The sequence below is a fragment of the Narcine bancroftii genome, chromosome 6 (assembly GCF_036971445.1).
Source record: "Narcine bancroftii isolate sNarBan1 chromosome 6, sNarBan1.hap1, whole genome shotgun sequence".
Lineage (NCBI taxonomy): Eukaryota > Metazoa > Chordata > Chondrichthyes > Torpediniformes > Narcinidae > Narcine > Narcine bancroftii.
The window spans coordinates 128,857,547-128,883,533 of NC_091474.1; the positions used below are offsets into that span (position 1 = coordinate 128,857,547).

Consider the following 25,987-nt stretch of genomic DNA (forward strand, 5'->3'; position numbering starts at 1 on the left):
TAAAATATCATCTGCAAATAAACTAAATTTTATATTCTTCTTGACTTACCCTAAATTCCTTAATTCAAAATCATTCCAGATTACTTGAGCAAATGGATCTATAGCTAAAATAAATAAAGCTGTAAATAAAGGGCATCCTTGCAAATTGATGTTGCAAATTGAAACTGTAAGATATTTATCCATCAGTTACTACTTTAGCTCGAAGGTTATTATAGAATGCCCTAATCCAATTTGCAAAGATCAATCCAAATCCAAATTTCTCCAACACTTAAAACAAAAAATCTCATTCCAATCTATCAAAAGCCTTTTCTGACTCATAACACCTCCTTTTTGCACTAGATCAATAATCTAACTACATTTTCTGATGACTGTCTTTTTTACAAAGCCTGTCTGATCCATATTTATTAATTTAGGCAACAATTTATCCATTCTATTTGCCAAATTTTTTGCAACAATTTTATAATCTGTATTTAATGGTGAAATAGGTGTTTTGGATGAAGATTTTAAAGGAACTCTATCTTTTTTAGGAATCACTGTAATTATTGCCATTAAAAAAGAATCTGGGAGAGTATGAGTTTCCGAGGCCTGATCTAATACTTGCATAAATAAAGTAATTAACAAATCATTAAATTCTTTATAAAATTCAGTTGGAAATCCATCTTCTCCTGGGGATTTATTACTCTGTAATGAACCATGGCTTTCCTCATCTCTAGCTTGGTAAAAGGAGTATTTAATTCAATTTGCTCTTCCAAAGTTAATCTAAGCAACATTATCGGTGACAAATGACTCTTTATTTTTTCATCTTTTAAAGATTCTGAACCATATAATTTCAAATAAAATTTTTAAATGATTCATTTATTTCTTGAGGCTTAAAGTAACCACATTATTATCCTTTTTAATTGCCAAGGTACTCTCTTTCTTTGGCTTGGCTTCGCGGACGAAGATTTATGGAGGGGGTAAAAAGTCCACGTCAGCTGCAGGCTCGTTTGTGGCTGACAAGTCCGATGCGGGACAGGCAGACACGATTGCAGCGGTTGCAAGGGAAAATTGGTTGGTTGGGGTTGGGTGTTGGGTTTTTCCTCCTTTGCCTTTTGTCAGTGAGGTGGGCTCTGCGGTCTTCTTCAAAGGAGGTTGCTGCCCGCCAAACTGTGAGGCGCCAAGATGCACGGTTTGAGGCGTTATCAGCCCACTGGCGGTGGTCAATGTGGCAGGCACCAAGAGATTTCTTTAGGCAGTCCTTGTACCTTTTCTTTGGTGCACCTCTGTCACGGTGGCCAGTGGAGAGCTCGCCATATAACACGATCTTGGGAAGGCGATGGTCCTCCATTCTGGAGACGTGACCCATCCAGCGCAGCTGGATCTTCAGCAGCGTGGACTCGATGCTGTCGACCTCTGCCATCTCGAGTACTTCGACGTTAGGGGTGTAAGCGCTCCAATGGATGTTGAGGATGGAGCGGAGACAACGCTGGTGGAAGCGTTCTAGGAGCCGTAGGTGGTGCCGGTAGAGGACCCATGATTCGGAGCCGAACAGGAGTGTGGATATGACAACGGCTCTGTATACGCTTATCTTTGTGAGGTTTTTCAGTTGGTTGTTTTTCCAGACTCTTTTGTGTAGTCTTCCAAAGGCGCTATTTGCCTTGGCGAGTCTGTTGTCTATCTCATTGTCGATCCTTGCATCTGATGAAATGGTGCAGCCGAGATAGGTAAACTGGTTGACCGTTTTGAGTTTTGTGTGCCCGATGGAGATGTGGGGGGGCTGGTAGTCATGGTGGGGAGCTGGCTGATGGAGGACCTCAGTTTTCTTCAGGCTGACTTCCAGGCCAAACATTTTGGCAGTTTCCGCAAAGCAGGACGTCAAGCGCTGAAGAGCTGGCTCTGAATGGGCAACTAAAGCGGCATCATCTGCAAAGAGTAGTTCACGGACAAGTTTCTCTTGTGTCTTGGTGTGAGCTTGCAGGCGCCTCAGATTGAAGAGACTGCCATCCGTGCGGTACCGGATGTAAACAGCGTCTTCATTGTTGGGGTCTTTCATGGCTTGGTTCAGCATCATGCTGAAGAAGATTTAAAAGAGGGTTGGTGCGAGAACACAGCCTGGCTTCACGCCATTGTTAATGGAGAAGGACATTAACACGCCATTGTTAATGGACAATGGGTGCCTCCTGTTGGAGCTCTGCGCAGAACAGCGACTTGTCATTACAAACACCCTTTTTCAGCAGAGGGACAGCCTTAAGACCACCTGGATGCATCCCCGATCCAAACACTGGCACCTCCTGGACTACATCCTGGTGCGAGAAAGTGACAAACAAGATGTGCTCCACACCAGGGTCATGCCTAGCGCGGAATGCCACACTGACCACCGGCTGGTTCGCTGCAAGCTCAACCTTCACTTCAAGCCAAAGCCCAGGAACAATAAAGCCCCCAGAAAGAGGTTCAATGTTGGAAACCTGCAGTCAGACGAAGCGAGAGGAAACTTCCAGGCAAACCTCAAAGCAAAGCTCAACGTTGCAACCCGCCTCACGGACCCGTCCCCTGAAACCCTCTGGGATCAGTTGAAGACTACCATACTGCAATCCACTGAAGAGGTACTGGGCTTCTCCTCCAGGAAAAACAAGGACTGGTTTGACGAAAACAGCCAGGAAATCCAGGTGCTGCTGGCAAAGAAGCGAGCTGCCCACCAGGCTCACCTTACAAAGCTGTCCTGTCCAGAGAAGAAACAAGCCTTCCGTCGCGCATGCAGCCATCTTCAGCGCAAACTCCGGGAGATCCAAAATGAGTGGTGGACTAGCCTCGCCAAACGAACACAGCTCAGCGCGGACATTGGCGACTTCAGGGGTTTCTACGAGGCTCTAAAGGCTGTGTACGGCCCCTCACCCCAAGTCCAAAGCCCGCTGCGCAGCTCAGACGGCAAAGTCCTCCTCAGCGACAAGATCTCCATCCTCAACCGATGGTCAGAACACTTCCAATCTCTTTTCAGTGCCAACCGCTCAGTCCAAGATTCCGCCCTGCTCCAGCTCCCTCAACAGCCCCTAAGGCTAGAGCTGGATGAGGTTCCCACCCTGGATGAGACATATAAGGCAATCGAACAACTGAAAAGTGGCAAAGCAGCAGGTATGGATGGAATCCCCCCAGAAGTCTGGAAGGCTGGCGGCAAAACTCTGCATGCCAAACTGCATGAGTTTTTCAGGCTTTGTTGGGACCAAGGTAAACTGCCTCAGGATCTTCGTGATGCCACCATCATCACCCTGTACAAAAACAAAGGCGAGAAATCAGACTGCTCAAACTACAGGGGAATCACGTTGCTCTCCATTGCAGGCAAAATCTTCGCTAGGATTCTACTAAATAGAATAATACCTAGTGTCGCCGAGAATATTCTCCCAGAATCACAGTGCGGCTTTCGCGCAAACAGAGGAACCACTGACATGGTCTTTGCCCTCAGACAGCTCCAAGAAAAGTGCAGAGAACAAAACAAAGGACTCTACATCACCTTTGTTGACCTCACCAAAGCCTTCGACACCGTGAGCAGGAAAGGGCTTTGGCAAATACTAGAGCGCATCGGATGTCCCCCAAAGTTCCTCAACATGATTATCCAACTGCACGAAAACCAACAAGGTCGGGTCAGATACAGCAATGAGCTGCCAAGGTACTAGTACTTTGTGATCTCTCACTTAATTTATAATATTTTTGTTTTCTTATAATTGCTTTCTCAGTTCTATAAGTTTGTAATGTATTATAATGAAGATTTTATTAATTAATTGTCTACATTTATCTTCAGCGCTAGACTCCTGAAGGTCTTTTTTCAAAAATGTCATTTCTAGTTCTAATTGGTCAATCTCTCTAATATACTCATTTTTAAATTTGGAAGTAAAACTTATAATTTGACCTCTTAAGTACACTTTCAAACCATCCCATATAATAAACTTATCATTTACCATATTCAAATTTGTATCACAAAATATCCAAATTTGTGTTCAAACAAACTCTCAAAAATCATTTCTTTTCAATAACAAAGAGCTCAATCTCCATCAATAGATAATCTTTTCCTTATCTGGCATTTCCATTGGTATTAACAAAGGCAAATGGTCAGATAAAATCCTTGCTTTATAATCAGCTTCAAGAATCCTATCTTGCATTTGTGCCAAAATTAAAAATAAATCCATTCTAGAGTAAGAATCATACCTACTCGAATAAAATGAATAACCGTTCTCTCTTAGGTGAATCCTTCTCCATATATCCATTAAATTCAAATTTGTCATCAAAACTAATGTAGCTTTAGCTGCTTTTGTTCTTGTTATTATTCAAGTTGCTCTATCTAACAATGGATCTAAACAAAAATTAAAATCCCCTCCTATTAAAATCCTGTCATGTGCCTCTGCTAGATTAAGAAATGTTTCTTGAATGAATTTCTCATTGTCAGTATTCAGAGCATACCAAATTTTAAAAAGTCCACAATTCAGAAAACATTTGGTAGTATACCATTACATATCTCCCTGCTGGTTGTTACAACATTTTGAATTTTAATTGGAAGATTCTGTTTTTTTAATTAAAATTGCTACTCTTCTTGCCTTAGAATTAAACAAAGAAGACACTACTTGTCCAACCCAGCCCCTTTTTAATTTCAAATGTTCTTTTTCAGTTAGATGCATTTCTTGAAGAAAGGCTACATCAACTCCTATTTTCTTAATATATGTTAATACTCTCTCTCTTTTTACATTTGTTTAACCCATTTACATTAAAATTTACTAACTTCAATAACTAAGTAAGATGTAATCAACCCCCTTCCATCACCTACCCCCGCAAGTCTCCTCTAATTCCTGTAAGTAATATTTCATGTGCCAGTACACCTCTCCTCTGGCCATCCAAAAAGAAAAAGAAATGCAAATAATATAGAATCCCATACTTATAACTATATTAATATATATGAAAACCTTCCCTACAAGTGTTGTGTAAAAGAACAACACTACCTCCCTCCATTTTATGTGTTGTAACAGAAGTCACAAAAACACACATAATCTTGCAGAAATCAGCTTCTCCCAATTCCCTTAATACATTCAATACACAATATTTAATTATTTAATTAGTTTGCCACAATTAAAATAACATCCCGGAAATCAAAAGAAAAGAGAAAAGGAATAATTGTTATTCAATTTCTTCCATCTAGCAGACTTCCCAATTTCTAATAATAATAATTATAAAATGAGAAAAGCAGAAGGAAATAATTCATCTCATCAAAGATACAATGTCCTCTTGAGGCTGCGCTCAAGGGAGATTATGAGCAAATTCTTCCACTTGAGCAAAGTTAATAAAGAATCTATTTTGGTCTCCAGGCACAAAAATCTTCAAAGTTGCAGGGTAATGAAGAACAAATTTATAGTTTTTGTCATAGAGAATCTTCTTAACGGTGTTAAATTCTATCCTTCTCTTCAACAAATCTTCACTCAGATCAGGATGGAATAAAATCCTATCTTCTTCCCATTGCTGTTCCCTTGCCCCTTTCAGAGCAAACCTTCTCTCTGTCTTGATAACATAAAAATTAAATTAATATAGAACACAGTTTTTGATTAGGCTTTGGTCTCAGAGATCTTTCAATTTCATTTGGATTTTCAAAATTCTGCTCCCAAAACCTGAGGAATCTAACCTTGAAACAAACAAATTGCACCATCAGACTCCTCAACACCAAATTCAATCAAGGATTAATTTAAGCACTCTTACTTGTGCATTTTATTGATTGTTTTATTCTCTCTGTATTGCACAGTCAGTTTGTTTACATGTGTTATCTGTTTACAATTCTTTATTTGTTTACATGTATACACTGTGTGCAGTCTTTTTTGCACTACCATTAGGTAGTAATTCTGCTGCTCCCGTAGGAAAAGAATCTCAAGGTTGTAGATGATGTCTGACAATAAATCTGAAATCTAATGGTATTGTGGTTATAGTTGCACCTCAAGGACTGCAACAATTCAAGAAGGCAACTCATCACCACCTCAAGGTCATTTATAAGTCAGCACAACATTATTGGCCAAATGGCCAAATGCATTGTTCCATATTCTGTTCTGCTTATGGTTGGGCAATTAAATTCTGGCTCGGCCTATGAAGCCAAAATCTCTTTGCTGAATAATTTTTGAAAAAATCCTGTTCCTTCCACCATTATTGTAAAGGATGCATATAGAACAGTAAATTTAAATTGTAGTGCAAGGGACTGATTTGATGTGGCCTTGGCTGTTCTATCGTTGAAAATTCTGCCACTAATTATCTTTTGAAGTGGCGCGGCTTATCCTTTTTAGCACAGATAGTTTGAATCATGTAAGAGGAAGCTTAAAACTATGGGGAATGGACAGATGTTTCTTGGATATCCTGCTGCTTGGTGACCCTTAGAAGCAATAGTGTGCTCAATCCTTCAAAAATAATTAGCAGTAAACCAGCAAATCCCCAGGTGTGTATGGGTGAATGGAGGGAATAAATGCATTCCATCATTAATTCCTCAGAGATTTCTTTCTCCCTTCAGAAGCATAAAGTGAGTTGCAGTAGCCTTTTCTTCGAGGAAAAGCCAAAAGGGTTTTTCAAGAGCATAATTTTATTACATCTGCCGCCACAGTTAGAATGCATTTTTATTGCTGATTATCATCTCAGGTATTTGTCAAGGTGTTCCATCTTCAGTCAGACGTGCAATGCCTGGCCTGCTTATTCCAAGTTGCAGCATAATTTTAAAAAAATTACTTTAGTGTTTGAATGATTAGGATTTTTTAAAATCCCAAAACAATTTGTGCGCACTACCATGGACCAGTTGGAAAGAATGACTTGTTCCCGGCAACGCAAGAATGTGAAAATGGGAGCAGGAGTTGGCCATCTTGCCCCTCAACCCTATCCCACCTCACAACATTATTGGCCAAATGGCCTGTACTGTGCTGCATTGTTCCATATTATGTTCTGCTTATGGTTGGGCAATTAAATTCTGGCTCGGCCTATGAAGCCAAAATCTCTTTGCTGAATAATTTTTGAAAAAATCCTGTTCCTTCCACCATTATTGTAAAGGATGCATATAGAACAGTAAATTTAAATTGTAGTGCAAGGGACTGATTTGATGTGGCCTTGGCTGTTCTATCTGCTCCAGGTCTCCACCACTCCACTATATCAGATCCTTGTAGTTCCCAATTCCCCAGTATTTCAAAATGCACTTGCCTTTAAATTCTGCTATTAATTTAGCCTCCACTATCCTCTGCAAATCTTAATTGTTATGTTTAAATTACTGGTCCCTTGAAACTATGAGCCCTTGTTTGATATGCTCATCAGTGAAAACCTGTGGCATCTACCCTGTCAACCTTTCTTAGGATCTTGTATGTTTCAATAAGATTGCCACTCATTCTTATAAATACTAAACAGTACAGATTTCTGTATCGCCCTCTCGTCCTCTCATCCCAGGAATTAGCCTGGTGAAACTCCTTTGGACTGCCTGTAACACAGCCATATTCTTCCTTGGATTGGAAGAACAAAACTGTGTTTCAGGAGTTGCCTCACTACATCCTGCAGAGTTGGAAAAAATCTTCCCTATTGCTAAACTGCCAGGTTTTTTTTTGCAATGATGCCCAATATGCTGCTTGCCTTCTTAACTTCTTGTTGCTCTGCTGTGATTCGTGCACAAGCACACCAAGATTCCTCTGTGGTTCATCCATTTGCAATTTTTTTCCATTTTGGAAGAAGCTGCCTTTTGATTCCTATTACTGAAGTGCATGGCCTTTCCCACATGGAACACCATTCGGCAATTTTGTATTCACTCACTCTATCTACATCGCATTGCATGGTCACAATATACTGCATGACCTTCCACATATTTTTGTGTCATCAGCGATCTTGGATACCTTGCAGTCCGCTCCCTCCTTTAGGACATTAATATAAATGGTAAATTATTGCACACCAAAAATGGACCCATCTTTTGTGGTTCTCATGTTGATAAGTGTTGAATTATTTCAACCTTTCTTCCTCTTTATGCCTATGTGTAGGTGCTGCATCCCTTACGCTGCATAGAAAAACTTATCTTGTCCTCTAGATAAGTATTGCCCTTAACCAGGACATTAGGGTCCATGGATTCAGCAAAATAAATATTTTTTTAATCTCAGTTTTTTTCCTTCCTATGAATGGGATGCTTAACCATTTGGCTAAGCTTTTTTACTCAATCATATTGCTAAACAAGCTTCAGAAGCAGGAAATTTGGGAGCCCAAATTCCTGGTTGAGAGTGAGATTGTTGAGCTGCTTAGATATCATTCAAAACAGCTTGGAGCTGTTGGTGTTACTTTGACCCCGTTGAAGTATCCACCTCAGTCAGAAGGTTCTCATTTTAATCCCCATCTCAGGCCTTCATTTTATGATTTAAAGTTGACACTTAAAGTAGCAATCCTCACCACTGCGATAAAATGGAGGCCTAACTTTAATATTGGATTGGTACCTGGAAGTGACACTAGAGCCATTACAGAAACATGGTTGAGGGAGGGGTGGGACTGGTAGAGGTAAGAGAGGAAGAGATGTTGCTTCTTTTGATTATGGAGAACATCTTGGCTGTATTCTTGGGGATCATTCAGTAAGTGTATATCAGTTGAATTTAGTAATAAGAAGGGGGGGGTGATCACAGATAATAGCCAGGGCATCAAAGGTTATAGGGGGAGGGGGAAGGCTGGACAGTGGGGCTGACTGGGGAAAATTGATCAGCTTATGATTGAATAGCAGGGGAGACTCTGGGCTGAATGGTATATTTCTGCTCCTATGTCTTATGGTTTAATAGGGTTAGGTGGTTTCAAGTAGCTTTGTATTGACTGCAACTGCTATAGTACAAAGGGCTTGGATCAGGCAGAATTTGTTAGTGTGTTCAGGAAGCTCTTCTCAAGCAAAAAAAAAAATATATATATATATATATTTAAATGGTCCTACCAGAGAGGGGGACAACACTGGACCTCCTTTTGGAAAATGGAGTAGGGCAAGAGACTGAAGTGTCAGAGGGGAAGCACTTTGTGACCAGTGCCATAATTCTATTAGTTTTAAAATAGTTATAGAAAAAGATGCAAAGAATTTGCAGGCAAATGGGACTAGCCCTGAATGGCAGCTTGGTCAGCATGGACGAGTTGGGCAGAGGGGTCTGCTCCATGCTGTATTCATGACTAATCTGGAAGTCCTAAAGAAGGCCTCAGGGCTGAGACATTGACTGCCTTGTGCTGTCTATGGATGCTGCGTGACCTGCTGAGATTCCTGGGCACGTTTGTGTCCTACTCATCATTTTAATTCAAATGCTACTGGGAACCCTAGGAGTTGGCAATCTTCTCTCTGCCCTCTCCATCTCTCTCATGGCATAACTTCTAAGCACTTTGCGACCCTATTCTAAGATGAGATTCCAATTTGCACAAAGTTGTCCCTTTTTACATCCTTCAAAACTTAATATAATTCTTATCCCAATACCCTGCCATTCCTCCCCTCTTTTTGTCCTGAAATACCAAGACTAAACTAAGGGTCAATGATACAAAGCTTCTGAAATGTTATCAAATGCCTTTAACATTGAAAGTTATGATATCACTTGAAGGTATGTATAGCCAGTAATAATTGCAAGCTAACTAATCATCTATTGCATGCTCTTTGGTCAAGGTGACCAACGTTTATGTGCATCAGAAAATACAATCAAGGTCATAGTTATTGAATGATCTTTTCCATATCTTGCTTTGCAAACATCATCTGTTACTGTGGGTAACATTTGGGAATTGTTCTAGACAATTGGAAAGAGACAGCAGGTCTGCAAAAAGGCATTTTTCACCAATATCTAATCTCTGGAATGTGCATCCTTACACATCTTCAAAGTGTTACACTTCCAAGCTGACACAATTTTGTCCTGCACTACCATTTTTTGTACTCACTTTGCACATACCGAGGTCAAATCAAATAGTGCCTTTTGTAAAATGTTCTCCTTACAAGGACATGCCAAAGAAGTACAGGCCAGTAAATCTAACATCAGTGGTGGGAAGGTTACTGGAGGGTAGTCTGACAGACACAATCTACCAGCATTTGGAAAAGCAAGGACTGATTCGGGCTAGTCAGCATGTGTGTGTGTGGGAAGTTGTGTCTCTCAAATTTGATTACGTTTATTGAAGAGGTGACCAAGAGGATTATTGAGGTCAAGGTCTTTGATAAGGTCCTGGAGGTTCAGGCTTGTAAAAATGGCAAATATACAAAAACTATTTGATGAGTACTACGATTGAAGACATTTAAAGATATTATTTAATAATATGAAAACAACGAGACAATGAAAATAATTAAAAACACTTAAAATAATCATGTCACGTTCATAATCAATACAAGACCGTCCCAATCAGCTTCATCATCTGAATCCCTAGCAGTCCTCCATCTGCATTAGAAAATGTTTGGAGTTGCATCATGGACAGTGCTGGGAAATCTCAGAGCTGGAGTTGATGATTACTTGGGGAGTTCATGACTTCCACATTCACATGAAAGAGCCCTTAGAAGTGATTTGGATTGTCTCTGTGGTCCTACCAGCAAGATAGATGAATCAAAATGTATTGCCAGGCTGATCCTAGAGGCTTGGAATGTTCAAAAGACTCTTGGATTGGCATGTGGCCATAAGAAAAATAGTTATGGATTTAAGGTAGAGAAAAATTAAATCGTTGTGGTTGTGGGTGAGGGTTACATCAGTCAGCACAATATTGTGGGCTGAAAGGCCATAAAATTTTTTTACGTGTATATACAGATAAATAATAAATCAACTGACCTAAAACATTGTTTTAGGTCTTGCTGGACTGCAACATTTGACATTGCACACCATTAATTAGGCTTTTGCTTAAGCTTTACGCTGTCAGGAATGCAGGGAAGAACCCTCAATTCTGTCTTCCTATTTGATAAGATCCTGGCTGATTTTACCTAACTACAGGTATGTCCCATAGCAAAAACAAAATTTGTCAGTTGTATATTTAAAATTAACACTTGACCCAGCATCACTTGCTGTCTGAAGAAGAAAGTTGTCATCAGACCCCAAATCTCACCAGCTGTTTCTCTTGGTTTTTAAATCTATTTATTTGTATTAAGTCAATTACCTGGTGGTTTCCATATTGAATCTTATCCTTTTTCTGCTGCGTAATAGTTCTAACTTCCTGCACTGAAGTTGATAGGAATTTAATGTTCACACACAGCAATCTCATGAAGCACGAGAGGGAGAATGGGAGTGAATTGTTGTTTTATGAGGTTAACTGCAGAGTGCCACACAGTCATGAATGATATACGCAAGTCTTTAAACCAGTTGTTATTTTGACTGCAAAATCAGGGCCAGTATTTAAGATGTATGAATGAATGACAAATTCGGACATTCAGAAAAATAAATACTTCACTAAAACCCCCCCGGCACCTATGAGGATTAGTAGCTACGTGAATTTGCTGGTTGCTTGAGACTGCATGTTGGCGATTGGCAAACTAACCGCTAGGTGGCACCAATTTTAAACTTCAATAATTTTATCTATTTATTTTCTGATTTTTTTTTGCCAGTTGCTGAAGGCTGCTGGTTGCTTGAATTCTGGATAACAAAGAGTTTACTGTGTTTTGTTTTAACACCTTAAATCAATTGTTCCAATGTGACCACTGAAGGTGAAACCCCCCCCCCCCCCACACCCTGATAATTTGCACAAGAAACAATTCTCTCCCCACCCCTCCTCCCCTCTCCATTTCAGATAATGATTAAAGTCTTAAAGATTAAAAGGATAGAAAGCTCAGGCTTTATGATTGCTCATTGTAGTGGGTCTTCATGCATTTAATATAGTAAATAAAATGTTTACCGCATGCACCAAGATCAGAAAGTTTATGTAAAGGGAAAGAAGAATTTGCTGGTGTCTCATTTGCTGAAAATGCACATTGAAGATGGCAGTTATTATTATTGGGTTTACTTTTAATAGAATAATGATAGTTTAAGTCAAGTGTACACTCCCAGCACTATCAGATTTGATTCCCAGTGGTTGGCTGTTGACAATCTTACAGAATAAATTGAGTTGTTCAGACAGCTCCCAACTAATCTGGAGATGGCAAAACTCTCCAAGTCCAGTGGGGTTTGGTATTATAGCAGTATTCCATTCAAATCTGTAAAAGTCAAAGCCATTTTTCTTGACATTTAATTTTCTCTACCAATTTTCTTCTCTATATCATTGAAAATACAGTCTCATTTCAACAGATTATGTTGTTAGGGACTTTTAAATATTACATTTTTAAGTACTTGCATTGCGTTATGAGATGACAACTTGTTAGGGTAGGTCAATGACCAGCAATTGAATTCTTCTCAGTGCTGTTCGATAAAGGAACATTGAATTGACTAAGCAACTTTTGTGCTCTCAGAAGGACTTTTTTTGAAGGATATTTATTATACGGTATCAAACTGAATAGTATTCCACAAACACAGTATGAGTATAACACCACAGAAAATACATTGAATTCCAAAATTCTGTCAGGCAGAAGGTATTTGAGCTTAGAAACAAAAACCTCCAAATTCAAGGACTGTTTCCTTCCTGCTGTTAACAAGCTATTAAATGAACTGGACAACATTCAAGGAATTGCTGGCGAATCTAAATGAATGTACTATAGACATCACCGATTTTACAAGGAAATGTGTGGATGAGTCTGTTACCAGTAAACTTATCCAGGAGCATCCAAATCAGAAGCCATGGATGAACCAAGAGATCCACACACTTGCATCTGTGGCATTAAGGTCTGGAGATTTGGAAACAAGTCCAACATACAAAAGGCCACCACCCATACAAAGAGACAATTCTGGGCCAAGCAGGAGTCTCAGGCAGGTGGCTGACAGCTGTGGCAGGGCATGCATGCTGTTAGATCGTTTAAGGTAAACAAGGCAAAGTCAATGCCTACTACGCTTGCTTTGATGAAGAACGCTTGTGAGCCCTTAGTGACTCTGAGCTCCCAGTACCTGAGGGTTCAGGAGGGTGAATTCTCAGAAAGTGTCCGGCCTGGACTGTGTATCTAGCTCTGAACCAACTGACTGGAGTTTTTACGGACATTTTCAACATCTCACCACAGTGGTCTGAGGTTCCCATCTGCTTCAAAAGGACATCCATAACTATCAATAAAAGAATTATATAAGAAATTGAAGGAATATGGAGAAGTGTCGGGTTACAAGATAAATGTAAATAAAAGTGAAGCAATGCCTATGAATAATGCAGATTTCTCAAAATTTAAGAAGGAATCTCCATTTAGATGGCAAATGCAGGCAATAAGATACCTAGGTGTACAAATAAACAAAAATCTCGGCCAACTATATAAACTCAATTATTATCCACTAATGAAAAAATTACAGGACGATTTAGAGCATTGGAAAGATTTGCCACTAACACTAATAGGAAGGATAAACTGTATTAAAATGAACATTTTTCCAAGGATATTATACTTATTCCAGGCATTGCCAATACAACTGACAGAAAAAATTCTTCAAGGAGTTGAAGAAAATAATAAGGAAATTTTTATGGAAAGGGGGGAAACCGAGGATAGCACTAGATAAATTAACAGAATGGTATAAACAAGGAGGCTTACAACTGCCAAACTTTAAAAATTATTATAGAGCCGCACAATTAAGATACCTATCAGATTTTTATCAAACAAGGGAAAAACCAGACTGGACGAGATTAGAATTAGATAAAATAGGGGAAAAGATACCTGAACACATATTATATAAATGGGATGAAAAATTGGTACAACATAGAAGTTCTCCAGTATTACATCATCTCCTCAATATTTGGAAGAAGATTCATGTAGAAAGAAATAAAACAAATTATCAATTACCAAAACTAATATTGACGCAAAACAAGTTACTCCCTTTTACAATAGATAACCTTTCCTTTAGAGAATGGGGAAAAAAAAGGGATTAAAAGAATAGAAAATTGTTTTTCAGGAAATAGATTCTTATCCTTTGAACAAATGAAAGATAAGTACAATATAACTCAAGATACAGCGCTGGCATATTACCAATTGAGATCCTACTTGAAGGATAAATTAGGAAGCAGTTTGAGTTTGCCAGAGGCAAGTAACCTTGAATATGTGATTACAGATACAATGATAATCAAAAGATTTATAACAAATATGTATATTAAACTGCAAGAAAAGGAGAATGAGGAAACAAATGGTAAAACTAAACAAAAATGGGAACAAGATTTAAATATAAAGATAAAAAAGGAAACATGGGAGAAATTATGTTCTGGAACGATGAGAAATACAATAAATACGAGGTTACGTATGATACAATATAACTGGATACACAGACTATACATCACACCTCAAAAGTTAAATAAATAGGACCCAACAGTATCTGATAGATGTTTTCGATGTAAAAAAGAAATGGGAACAACAATTCATGCAATCTGGACATGTGAGAAAGTAGAAAAATTTTGGAAAGATCTCAATCAGATATTAAATAAAATAACAGAAAACAATATACCAAAGAATCCAGAGATCTTTCTCCTAAGTTACATAAAAAACAAAGAATTTGGAATTGATTTGGAGGATGCACAAAAAAGATTTGTTAAGATAGCTCTAGCCGTAGCAAAAAAATGTATTATGTCAACCTGGAAATTGGAAGATAATTTGAAAATACAACAATGGTATATAGAAATGAATAAATGTATTCCATTAGAAAAAATAACATATAGTTTAAGAAATAATATTGAAATATTCGAACAAATATGGGAGCCTTACATTAAATACAATAGCGAAAACCTACCGGGGACAATCATTACCTAAGTTGATGGAAGGAGAAGGAAAGAAAAGAATGGACTCAGTAGAATTTCTGGTGTATTTTTGTTGAGTGACAACATTGTCTGACTGGTTTAATGTATCCTAGATTGTATACCTTAAATGGATGGGAGGGGAGGGGGTGGGGGGGTGGGTTGGGAGGAGGGAGGTGGGGGGGAGAAAATGTCACTGTATATGTGTGAAAAGGAAAAAGTGTGTATCATGGCTAATGTAATTTATGGTGTGAAAAATAAAAAATTTAAAAAAAAAAGGACATCCATTATTCCAGTGTTCAAGAAGAGCAAGGTGGCCTGCCTCAATGTGTATCGGTGATGAAGTGCTTGGAGAGAGTCATTTGCTATCTCAGGATGGACCTGGAGCCACTTCAGTTTGCCTGTCATCACAACAGGTCAATGGTAGGTGCCATCTCACTGACTTGCCACTCAGGATTGGATCATCTAGCCCACAGGAACACCAACGTCAGGCTTTTGTTCATTGACTACAGCTCTGCGTTCAACACCATCATATCAGCAAGACATGACCAAACAAAAGGATCTGGACTGTCCATTCCTCTGCTACTAGTTCCCTGACTTCCTCCTTGGCAGACCCTAATCAGTGCATTTTGGCAACATCACCTCGTCTCTGACAATCAACACAGGGCACCTCAAGACTGTATGCTTAGACCCCTGGTCTCTCCTTGTTCATCCACAATTCCACAGCCAAGTTCAGCTCCAACCTAAAATTCACCGATGACACTACTGTTGTTGGCTGAATAACTGGAAATAATGAGTCAGAATTCAGGATGGAGATCGAGGACATGGTTGGGTGGTGCCAGAACAACAATCTTGCTCTCAACATTGCTAAGACCAAGGAGCTGATCATTGATTTTAGGAAGAAGAGGTAGAGGGACCATGCATCCATCTGCATTGAGGGGAAGGAGGTGGGGAGAGTTAGAACCTTCAAGTACCTTGGAGTCCATAGCTCAGAAAACCTATCCTGGAGCTAGCGCATAGTGGCTACTGTGAAGAAGGAACATCAGGCTCTGACCTCCCATCATTTGCAGACATCTTTGTGAGGCACTGCCTCAAGAAGACAGCCAACATCATAAAGAACCCCATCACCCTGGTCACAAGCTCTTCTCACTGCTACCTTTGGGCAGAAGGTACAGAATTTTGAAAACCAACACAGTTTCTTTCCATCAGAATCTTGAAACCTTGGTGAACTAATCAAGGACTGCAAGCACTATCATATGTCACTTTTTGCACTTGGATTGCTGTGAATATTTAATATCTAATATATTAAGAGATCTCTCTTAATTAAATTGGTTTGCTATTATAGTTTTTCTTTATAAGAACCTGTTCAGCTGCAGCAAGAATTTTGAGCGTATGTGTATGACAGTAACCTCATTTATCTCTCACTGGTATTACGCCCTAGCAGTTTTGAACTGTATTTTGTACCTTAGTCCTGAGCTAGTTCACTTATTGTAAGACTGCACCTGCTGTTGTTGTTTTATTATTGAATTATCGTTATTATTGCACTACCCACTGCACATGTTAACTTGGCTGGATAGCACGCAAAACAAAGCTTTTCATTGAATCTTGGTATTGTTAGGTCTGCTTTGTTCATGAATGAGTGAGTCAGACACAAGACTGAGTCGAAATCAAGGTTCTTTGTTCTTTATTACCGGATTGTAACACTTGCAACTAACAGTGTTAGTTGGAGAAGGCGCATTCTGCCATTATCAGCAAGTGGTGTTTTTTATATACCTTAGGATACGTACTTAGTAAATTATCATACCATGACATTGTCCAATGAATAAACTGTTGCTCTCCCTCTCTGCTAGCCTCCTGCACATCAATTTGTCATCCCCACTCTTGAGAGTACAAGGTCACAACTGCATATTGTTACGGCCCAGCACTAGGTGACTCCCTCTACATTCCCAGCTCATGATGTTTTTACCTAACAGTATGCATGTCAATAATGAACCAATTCAATCCTTTCACTGTTTTAACTACGTTTTCTCTATATCCTACTCTTTGTCTTGTCTTGCTACACTCTAGTTTCATTTTAGAACTACCTACGGTACTTGGATATGAGTTGACTTGATTGAATAGCATGCAAAACTGAGCTTTTCACTACCTCAGTACATGTGACAATATTTCAGTCAATTCAATCCACTCAATTAGTATTGTTGTAGCTATAATGCATGTGAATGAGAGTCAGACAAAAGTGGTGGGGGGGGGTCCACTCTTGAATATGCTGCCTATTCATTTCTGTTTTGTGTTGTGACACATCGTCTAGCCTTAACACATTAGATGAACAGAAACTCCCTCGTTTCTCCGCCTGTAAGAGTTGCTTCGTTTTCCTTGTCCTCACAGTACAGTCCTGCCACATACAGTATAATGAATGGTATTTGAAATGGCTGTTGACATTTATGCCTCCCTGCATTTGTAGTCCAGAGGCTTTGACAAGAATGCAATCCTCGTGTCTTAATTTAGTGGCACAACTGCCAACCAAAAAAGAGTCTTCAGGGCATTATCATCACACAGAAGAAGGGAGAGGTGTGAAATTTGTTTTGTTTTATCTTCACTTTATTAAACATAAAACAATGGTTGCTTTTATTCCCCTCAAGGGTGTGTGACATTCTGTCTTTTGGTGTATTTTGTTTGGTTGTAATTCAGCCGATATATGAAAGAATAAACAGGTCAAACACTTAAATAATTTCAGGGGTTTCAGCATCGTTGTTGGTTGACAATTCCATGAAAATCTTTGCAGTTAATGTAAGGTAGCCACGTTTAAGGAAATTAGAGTAACAAATGTGTCACAGGCTGACAATTGAATTGTTAATTGAGCCTTTTCATAGCTACAGTGTTATCATTTTTTAACAATGCGATTTGCTTTGATATCCTGCTAAATGATATTGGCAGAGACACCTGTCAATATCTCGACATTGACATTCAATGGCAGCTACTGGCTGTTAGAAATCCAAACTGTGTTTGTATATGACACTGCAAACAGAATCAAGAAGGAACATCAACATTTTACAGGAGAATAATTATATCCTCATTTAAGAATTTGGAATGGATTTCACTGGTGTAAAGCAAATGGAATTCTTCAAAGCTGTATAATAAAGATGCATCTTTTCAGTTCTCAGTGGCTATTACAAAACTGATAAGGATGGCACTTTACGTCAAACAAATGGATTGTTCATCTTTTTTTTAAATTTTTTTATTATTCACACTATGAACCATACTGACCAAAATACACACAAACATTTCCCTCTTGAATATACACAGTGTCATTTTCTCCCCTTTTCCCCCTCCCTTCCCTCCCTCCTTCACCCCCCCCTCCCCACTCACTCAACGTTCAACATATATGATACATTAAACCATTAAATGTCATCACACAATGAAAATAAACAAGAAATTTGTGTCTTCTACTTTTGCATACTGGGTCAGTTCATTTCGTCTTCTTCTCCTTCTGTCATTTTAGGGGGTGGAGGTTCGTGGTAGGACTTCTCTGTTGTGTTCCATGTACGGTTCCCAAATTTGTTCGAATACTGTGATGCTATTTTTTAAATTATATGTTATTTTTTTCCAATGGAATACATTTATTCATTTCTATGTCCCATTGCTGTTTTCTCAGGCTATCTTCTAATTTCCAGGTTGACATAATACATTTTTTTGCTAAGGCTATCATAATAAATCTTTTTTGTGCTCCATCCAAATCAAGTCCAAGTTCTTTACTTCTTATATTCATCTTGAATTCGGAAAGGGTGAATAACAACAACCACGTAACAGCTGCTCAGACTAGGACCATTCATTTCTTGTTCTGTTGAACCTCTGTGAGAAGAAATTTGTTAGAATCATAGGAAATCCAACATTGTTCTTTACATGCCATCTGTAAGAGAGCAAATCTGTTAGTAGTGGATGGGTTTCAGTAAAAGGTAGAATGGGTGAGAAAGATCTTGCAGCAAGTATATATTTTTTTCTTATTGGTTGTGATTGCTATATTTACAAAGACATTATGCATTTTAAATGCTTATTATTGCTATGCATTACTCTGGAAACTGGATGAGCCAAGTTTTCTCAATGTCTCTTTTTTTTCCCTCTGACAGATTCTGGAATTAGTCAAGGGGATGCATTACCAGCTGGCCTGTCAGAAATACTTTGAGCAAACCCACAATGTAAGGACATGTTTAATTTCCACTGCAGAGTAATGAGAGTGTCTTTGTCAGCCTTGGAAAGTGACTGCAACTGGTGCATGGAAGTTACAGTCTCAGAAGACTACTCACATCTATCATTAGCTGCCATCGTTCGTTAATTTTTTTATGGTTTTAATACTGAGGCACAATACCTTGCATTAATATCTTGCAGCCACCTTTTATAGTTTGCAATAGTGCACATTTTTTAGGAGGGGGGGAAATGAATATGTAAAATTTGATTAATTAACTAGGCCCATGTTTCCTTTGAAGAAATTAATACCAGTTATCCACACTGTAAATTGTCAGCTGAGATCACATTTTATTTAAATAGGTAATTAAATCACACAATGCTTTTTTGCGAGGACCATTTATCATGATGACAAATGTTTTTCTCAATGCTTTTTATGAAATATTTTCTCCTATTTCATCTTGAGCAGAATGTTAAAAACACAAATGGAGCAATCCAAAATATTGTCGGGGAAAAAGTTATGACAAAGAATGGTACATGAATCAAGACTTGCGGACAGTCAAGATGCTCATTTAGTATTTGAAATTATGCTTTGCTGTATTAGGATTCTAAATATCATTCTCTACGGGAGCATTTGTCAAAATTGTAATTTTTCTTCAACTGCATAGAAGACCACTTTACTGTAAGGAAATGCAGAGCATTAAAATGTACCCAAAGAAATAAAACCACAATATACTGTAAATTTAAATTGCAGCGCCATTGGAACAAAGCATCATCAGGCAATTTCAGTGGAATCAAACTAAATATGACAACAAGCCGTGTAACTGATTTAGAATAGGCGATCATGCATATTGGAGGTTGGTTTAAAATATCAATTACTTTTCTTTTCAAAAATGGCCACACAAGTACCAAGAATTAATTTTATTTCTCCTTCCTCCAGCAATTTCTTCCTCAATTTATTTCACTGTATTTAGTCAGTGTTGTTTCCAAGATCTGATATGACATTACCTGTTATCCTCTGTTTCTCCTTCTGCCCTCCTCCCTCCTCCCTCCTCCGCCTTTTTATTCAGATGCCTGCTAGTTTTTTTGCTTGTACCTGACAAAAGTCCCAGGCCCGAAATGTTGGTTACCCTTTACTTCCTGTGGATGCTACATGACCTCCTGAGTTTCTCCAGCCCATTTGTTAATCACATATATTTCTGAGAATCAGACAAAAGAGGTGGGGAAGCTTACAAACTTGCACTCCTGGATATGTTACCTGTCCAGTTCCATTTTGTATTCCCATTGATTGTAAGAATTTCTTAATTTTACCCATGCAAGGGTACTGAAAGCAAACAATGATTGGAAGTAGCATAAAATGAGTGTATTCGTGTGGTAGAAGATTCCATAAAGCTGTTTCCACATTCCCTAACCCACTTGAGTCAAAGTGGAGCATTGTACAAATTCTCAGATCCTTTGGAGGAATGTGTGGAGCTGGAAAGATGCATCCTGGGCATTACACACTAGGGACATAAAAAAATAGGAGATGTCATCCATGTACAGTGAGGACTTGACCTGAGTGCCTCCACTGTGGCACCGTCACTCCTCTTATGCCCTCATCCTTCCTGATGGATTCACCAAAGGGCTGTATGTAGCACTAAAATAAGACTGGAGCGAGCAAGCAATCCTACCTGACTCCAGAGTTGATGGGGAGGCTATCTGTTTCCCACCCATTGGTTTGGACTGCAGCTTGGATGTACATGTAGGGCAGTTTAATCCAATTTCAGATTTTCTTCCCAAAGCCTATTTTGGAGATCATGTCCCTCAAAGTGTGAATTCTGCTTGAAAGCCTTAGGTAATAGTATGTATCTCTGAGCAGTGCGAGGCTATGAGAGGTTTTCCTGCCTGGAACAGTACAAATTTGGTCTGAGTGTGTTATCTACCCCAAGGCAGACTTGATTCAAATGGCAATGGGTTTGGACTGATCTTGAGACTTCAAGTCCTGATATCTTCTTCTCTCCTTCTGTTTGAAGATAAAGGTGATGATGCCCTTCCTCGTGGAGTCTGATATATTGCCTGCTAGGAGCATTACATTGTACGTTTCCAGCAGGTCCAGACCCACCCAGTCCCGATACAACTCAGCCAGTAATCCGTTACTTTCAGGAGTTTTACTCAACCTGGAGGAACAAATGGGCTCCATCAACCTCCTCAGGGTAATTAGCTGGTCCAGGTTCTCCCATTTGCTGTTGTCTAAAATATATTTGATAGAGGACAGGAAGTTCTGGGGGCCCATTCTCTCTGTAGCCTTTGAGTCATACAGACCGGCATATATGGCAGAATGATCAGCCCCTTCACAAACAAATCTGACTAACTGAAGGTTTTGGGGATCTGGTTTGGAGGGGGCGAGGTGTGCAACAAAAAATGGTCTGATCTGATTGTAAAGGACCACCAGAAATTGGGTCTGTGGGCATGACATTCTTTCTTAATAACAGGGAGGAAACTGGTCATCGGGGCAAAATGTTCCTAGTACTGGCATATGTGATGCAAGTGTGGCCCACCCCCAGAACCCCCACCCTGACAGTCATAAGAGCAATCTTCCAGTTCATATGGGGATCCAAAATAGAAAGGATCCAAAAGGTCACCATGTAACAGTTCGCCAGACAATGGGGGCAAGGGCAGTGGTGCTGGTGACGGGCCACACTTGCAACCCAATGCCCCTTGATTCGTCTGGTCTTATTAAATATCAGGCAAAAGCTTGAGAACCAGTATGGTCATCTCCTGTTTATTATTTCCTAAGCGGACTCCCTAAACCATAACGAGAATTATGGAATAATTTAAAATTGAACGTAAGAGGAAAATCTGTGTTCAGCCGAAGATGTTTGAATAGAATAAAGGCAAAGCTCTCCCCCTTTGAAGTTGCATTTTTCAGGCTAATTGGAAATCCGCAACCAGAGGTATTACTGACAATTGTGGACCTTAAGAGTGCTCAACAGATTTTAAAACAATGCACCATTGGGCATATTCCTCAGTAAAAATCACATTTGTTAAGCAAAACATGTTTGAAAGTATTGGATTGCAGTTCTTTCAATGATTGTGGCTTAATTCCTTAATGGAAGTTCCTTTGTGGCAATCTGAAACTTTGTTAGCAGAGGATTTCAGCTTGTATCTTTGCTGGAAAATGAGTTGATTGTGTCAGAGCTGTCATGATTACCGAGACCTTCTTTCAGTAGCATTATTTCCATTTTACTTTCACTTTTCTGCTTGCTCTGCTATGATTACTTTTAACCCAGAAAACCTTTGCTAAAAATGACCAAAATTACCATTTGACTTTGAATGTTCAGGATTAATCATCACGGTTAGGAGGCTGGTAAACAAAATAATCTGCAGATCCTGGAGTCGTTGGCAACAGGACATGCAGCCTCTATGGGAAGTAAAAGATAACCCACATTTCAGGCCTGGGCCCTTTGTCAGGCAGAAGCAGAGATAGGCAGATGTCTGAATAAAACAGTGCAGGGGAGGAGCACAGGCTAATGGGTAAGAGGTGGATACAGATGGGAGGGTAGAGGAGGCTGAGGTGATAGGGAGAGGACAGAGGGCTAAGAAGGGTAGCTCTCTCGCAGGAAAAGGGTGGGGAGCTGGAGGAAAGGCAACACTGATGGGGAAAGAGAAAGGGATGGGGAGGGGGTTTATAAAAATTATAGAAGTTGATATTGATGGCATCTGGTTGGTAAATATTTGTGGGAGACCTTGATCAGGCCGTGGACAGACACGTCGGTGGGGCAAGGGTGTGCGGAATTGAAATGGTTGGCCTCTGGGTGGTCCATACTGTTGCAGCACCTTCAATCTGTTGAACCTGTGAGGGTCATTTCCTGCATCTGGTGCTCCCGATGCGATCCCCCGCCCCCTACTTTGGGGAGACTGGACACAGAACGGCAGCTCATTTTGTAGAGCACCTTCACTCTGTCCTCTGCCACAGCAAGAATTTGTGGGAATGAAAATGTGGAGAAATCAAAACGCATCTCTTGTGAATGTGTGCTTGATGGTTAACACAGACTTGGTGAGCCAAAGGGTCTGTTTCCATTCTGTGAATCTATAACTAAAAAGAGCCTTTTTGGCATTCTCGGCAAGATTCTTTCACAGACAAACATAACCAAAAATTAATTTATTTCCTTTGAAAATTTGAACACAAATTATTAATCTGTGTCTGCTTCAAAACTAACATGTTCGTAAAGCATTTCAAAGATTCCTCACATGGGTATATCTATGCAACTAGCTTTGCTTCATTGAAAGTGCAAGCATGGTTTATCCCATTTTAAGTCTATAGAAAGTGGTTGAAATATCTAGGTCATGAACTACAGGTGTTAACTGCTATCTGAAAGTAGAGTGTGCCTATGAAACCTTTCGTAAGCCGAAATCATGTAAAGTGAAGATTACTTCAATTACCATTAATTTATATAGGAAAATTTTTTGAGCATTCCCAGACCCAAAAAAATAACCCACCAAATCATTTAAAATGGAGGATATGAACATAAAACCTAAAAAAGCTCTAACATATAGTAAAAGCAGGAACGATATGATAAATACACAGCTCATAAAGTAGAGATTATGTACAGTGTAGTTTCACTGACCAGAATCGGGAAGACAGTAAGCCTCTATAACAGCTCACTGCAAAACAAACGCTGAATGCTATTTTCACTTTTCGCCTTTTTTTTATCAAAGCGAAAATCCTAACCGGTTTCTTTTGGTTAGGTAAAACAGATACTGATGTGGGTCTTTAGCAAAAGCAGGGGATACCTGTACTTGTTTTAGAAATTTGCCATTTGAAGTGGAACCTGAGTCACTTCCCTGTAACTATTTGATGCAAGTTGACCTATAGAAATAGCTCTAGCATTGGAATACAAAGGTTTAGGTTCCTAGATGGTAATATACTTTAAAATTCAAACCTATGCTAATAGAAGGACTGAAGAAATTAGTTTGTTGAAGTCATTTTCCATAATTTCATAAAATTACATACCAAGCCTAATGATACAACTTTTCAAGGAAGCACATCATCTTTTGTAACCTTTGATAATGATTTGCTCTAATAGGTTTTTGAAAATAATTTATATTTAAAATAGCATTTTAAATTTAATTTTTCATGTGGTCTTAATGGAACTATTAAACATTTTTGCCTTTTTCCCCCCATGAAGTTTATACTTTAATCTGTTTTAAGCTAAAACGTCTGATTTAACTAAACAACTTATTTTTGTTTTTTAGGTTGCAGAAGTCGGATTTTCACTGTGTCATCCAAACCAATATTTCATTGAGAGTCAGAAAGTTCTGAACAGCAGACGAGATGCAAAGAAAGAGTCGAGCCAGTCGGAAAGCTCCCAGCGTCCAGGCTACACAGCCTGCTGAAGTGACAAGCTCCAAAACCACAAGCCAGGAAAAATCAACTGGCATGGAGGATATGAATATTGAAGAACTTCTCAGTGAAGAGTATATCTCTGAGATTGAGAGACAATGAAATACATTTATGTTTGAGAACGTTTTCTGGTGAATGTGTCACATCTTTTCTAATCAAGTGATGTTTTTCCCAAAATGAGTTAGTAAACTTGCAATAAAATGAATTCTCTCCAGAATGGCTTTAAAAAACAGTACCTCATCTTTGCTAAAATACTGTAAAAGGAAACGTAGGCAAGGTTAATTGTAACCAGGATCTGGTGGCATATACTAGTTGACTGGACAGATGTCGATTATGCCAAAGGATTGTCATGGTTCTCAGCCTAAAAAGATAATTTACTCTTTTTTTCCCCCACATGTAATAAGGACTGTTAAGTTATATTGTTATCAACTTATTAAGGCTGTGTCACATCGTCGTCAGAACCTTTTGGAGATTATGGCTAGAAGGGATCGACGAGTGCTTTCATGTCGCATACCTCCTAACAGTCGATTGTGTCCATTAATCTACGTTATTTCATTCTTAACTGTCCAAAGGAACCAATGGATTCACCACCAGTAGCAGTTTCATACACTTCATTGAGTTCTAATGTGAAACGTTCTTCCTCATTGCCCATCAAAAGCCTCAGTATATTGTTAAAATGCTTGTGTCATACATTTAGATTCCTAGAAGAGAAAGTTGCATCTGAATCGCCTTTACGCCTCCCCCCCCCCCACCGTTGTTCAAGATTTAACAATATTGAACAAGCAATGCAAAATATGTTATTACATAGCTAGATTTTTCCTAAAGCTTAACCAATGCTCTCTGTTGTCTTTAAAGTATTGCCTTAAAACTAATAATTTGAAACCTTGGCACAGTTTGTTTGTACATTTAGGTGAAGCCTGTAAAGAAGTACAACTACTTGAGCTTGCAATTTCATTCTATCCTTGGTTATTACAAAGCATGAATAAATTTTCTGGGTTTAGTTTTACTTTTTGAGAAAAATATGAAAACCAAGGCTAGAGTCATAATTACATGCATATTATGCAGCTGTGATATTTATTCTGTTGCAATTGTGCCAGTTTGCTTGCAGCTAGGGCAGATTTATGTGGTATGATCTTGTGATTGAGTCGTTCTAGTGGAGAATATTTCATTCATTTACTCAAGACTGCCATCAATGGAATAACTGGGATTTATTTTGTGACCCTAGTTTTCCATTAAAGAACGTGTTATGATTATCTGAAAAGTGCTCTCGGGATTACCTGGACCATGCAACTACCATTGTGTGAAGAGCTGCACTCTGGAGTTAAAAGCCCACTGCAGCACTTGTCACAAGTTGACAAGACCTCTGGTGTACCATTCTCTGAGGTTTTTTTTGAGCTAAACAGAAGACAAACACTTGCCCATTTCTAATAGGCCTGGATACTCCTGGGAACTGCCTTTAATTGCTGAAGACGAGTAACACATAGTGATGAGAAACTTACTAAGATGCCTGACAGCTTAGTCAAAATATTATGCTGTACCTATGGACATGAGCTTAATTCGCAGGTGTATTGTAGCCCTTTTATTTACTTGATTGGAAGGAAGCATCAAGAAATGTATGGATTGCTGTTAAAATGAAATAGTGTAGCTGCACAACAGCTTCGAGAGTCA

General features: G+C 39.1%; 1 protein-coding gene across 3 annotated transcripts in view; it reads left to right on the forward strand.

Moving 5' to 3' along the window:
* The window catches only part of prim2 (DNA primase subunit 2), a 289,744-nt gene extending 265,299 nt beyond the window's left edge, over positions 1-24,445 (forward strand). For all 3 annotated transcript variants that reach the window (XM_069886087.1, XM_069886089.1, XM_069886088.1), the window contains 3 exons: positions 18,882-18,950; positions 20,949-21,128; positions 24,172-24,445. In XM_069886087.1, coding sequence (XP_069742188.1) covers positions 18,882-18,950; positions 20,949-21,128; positions 24,172-24,312 — 390 coding nt within the window. In that variant the 3' untranslated portion in view covers positions 24,313-24,445. The remainder of the gene's footprint in view (positions 1-18,881; positions 18,951-20,948; positions 21,129-24,171) is intronic.
* Positions 24,446-25,987: the final 1,542 nt, after the last annotated feature.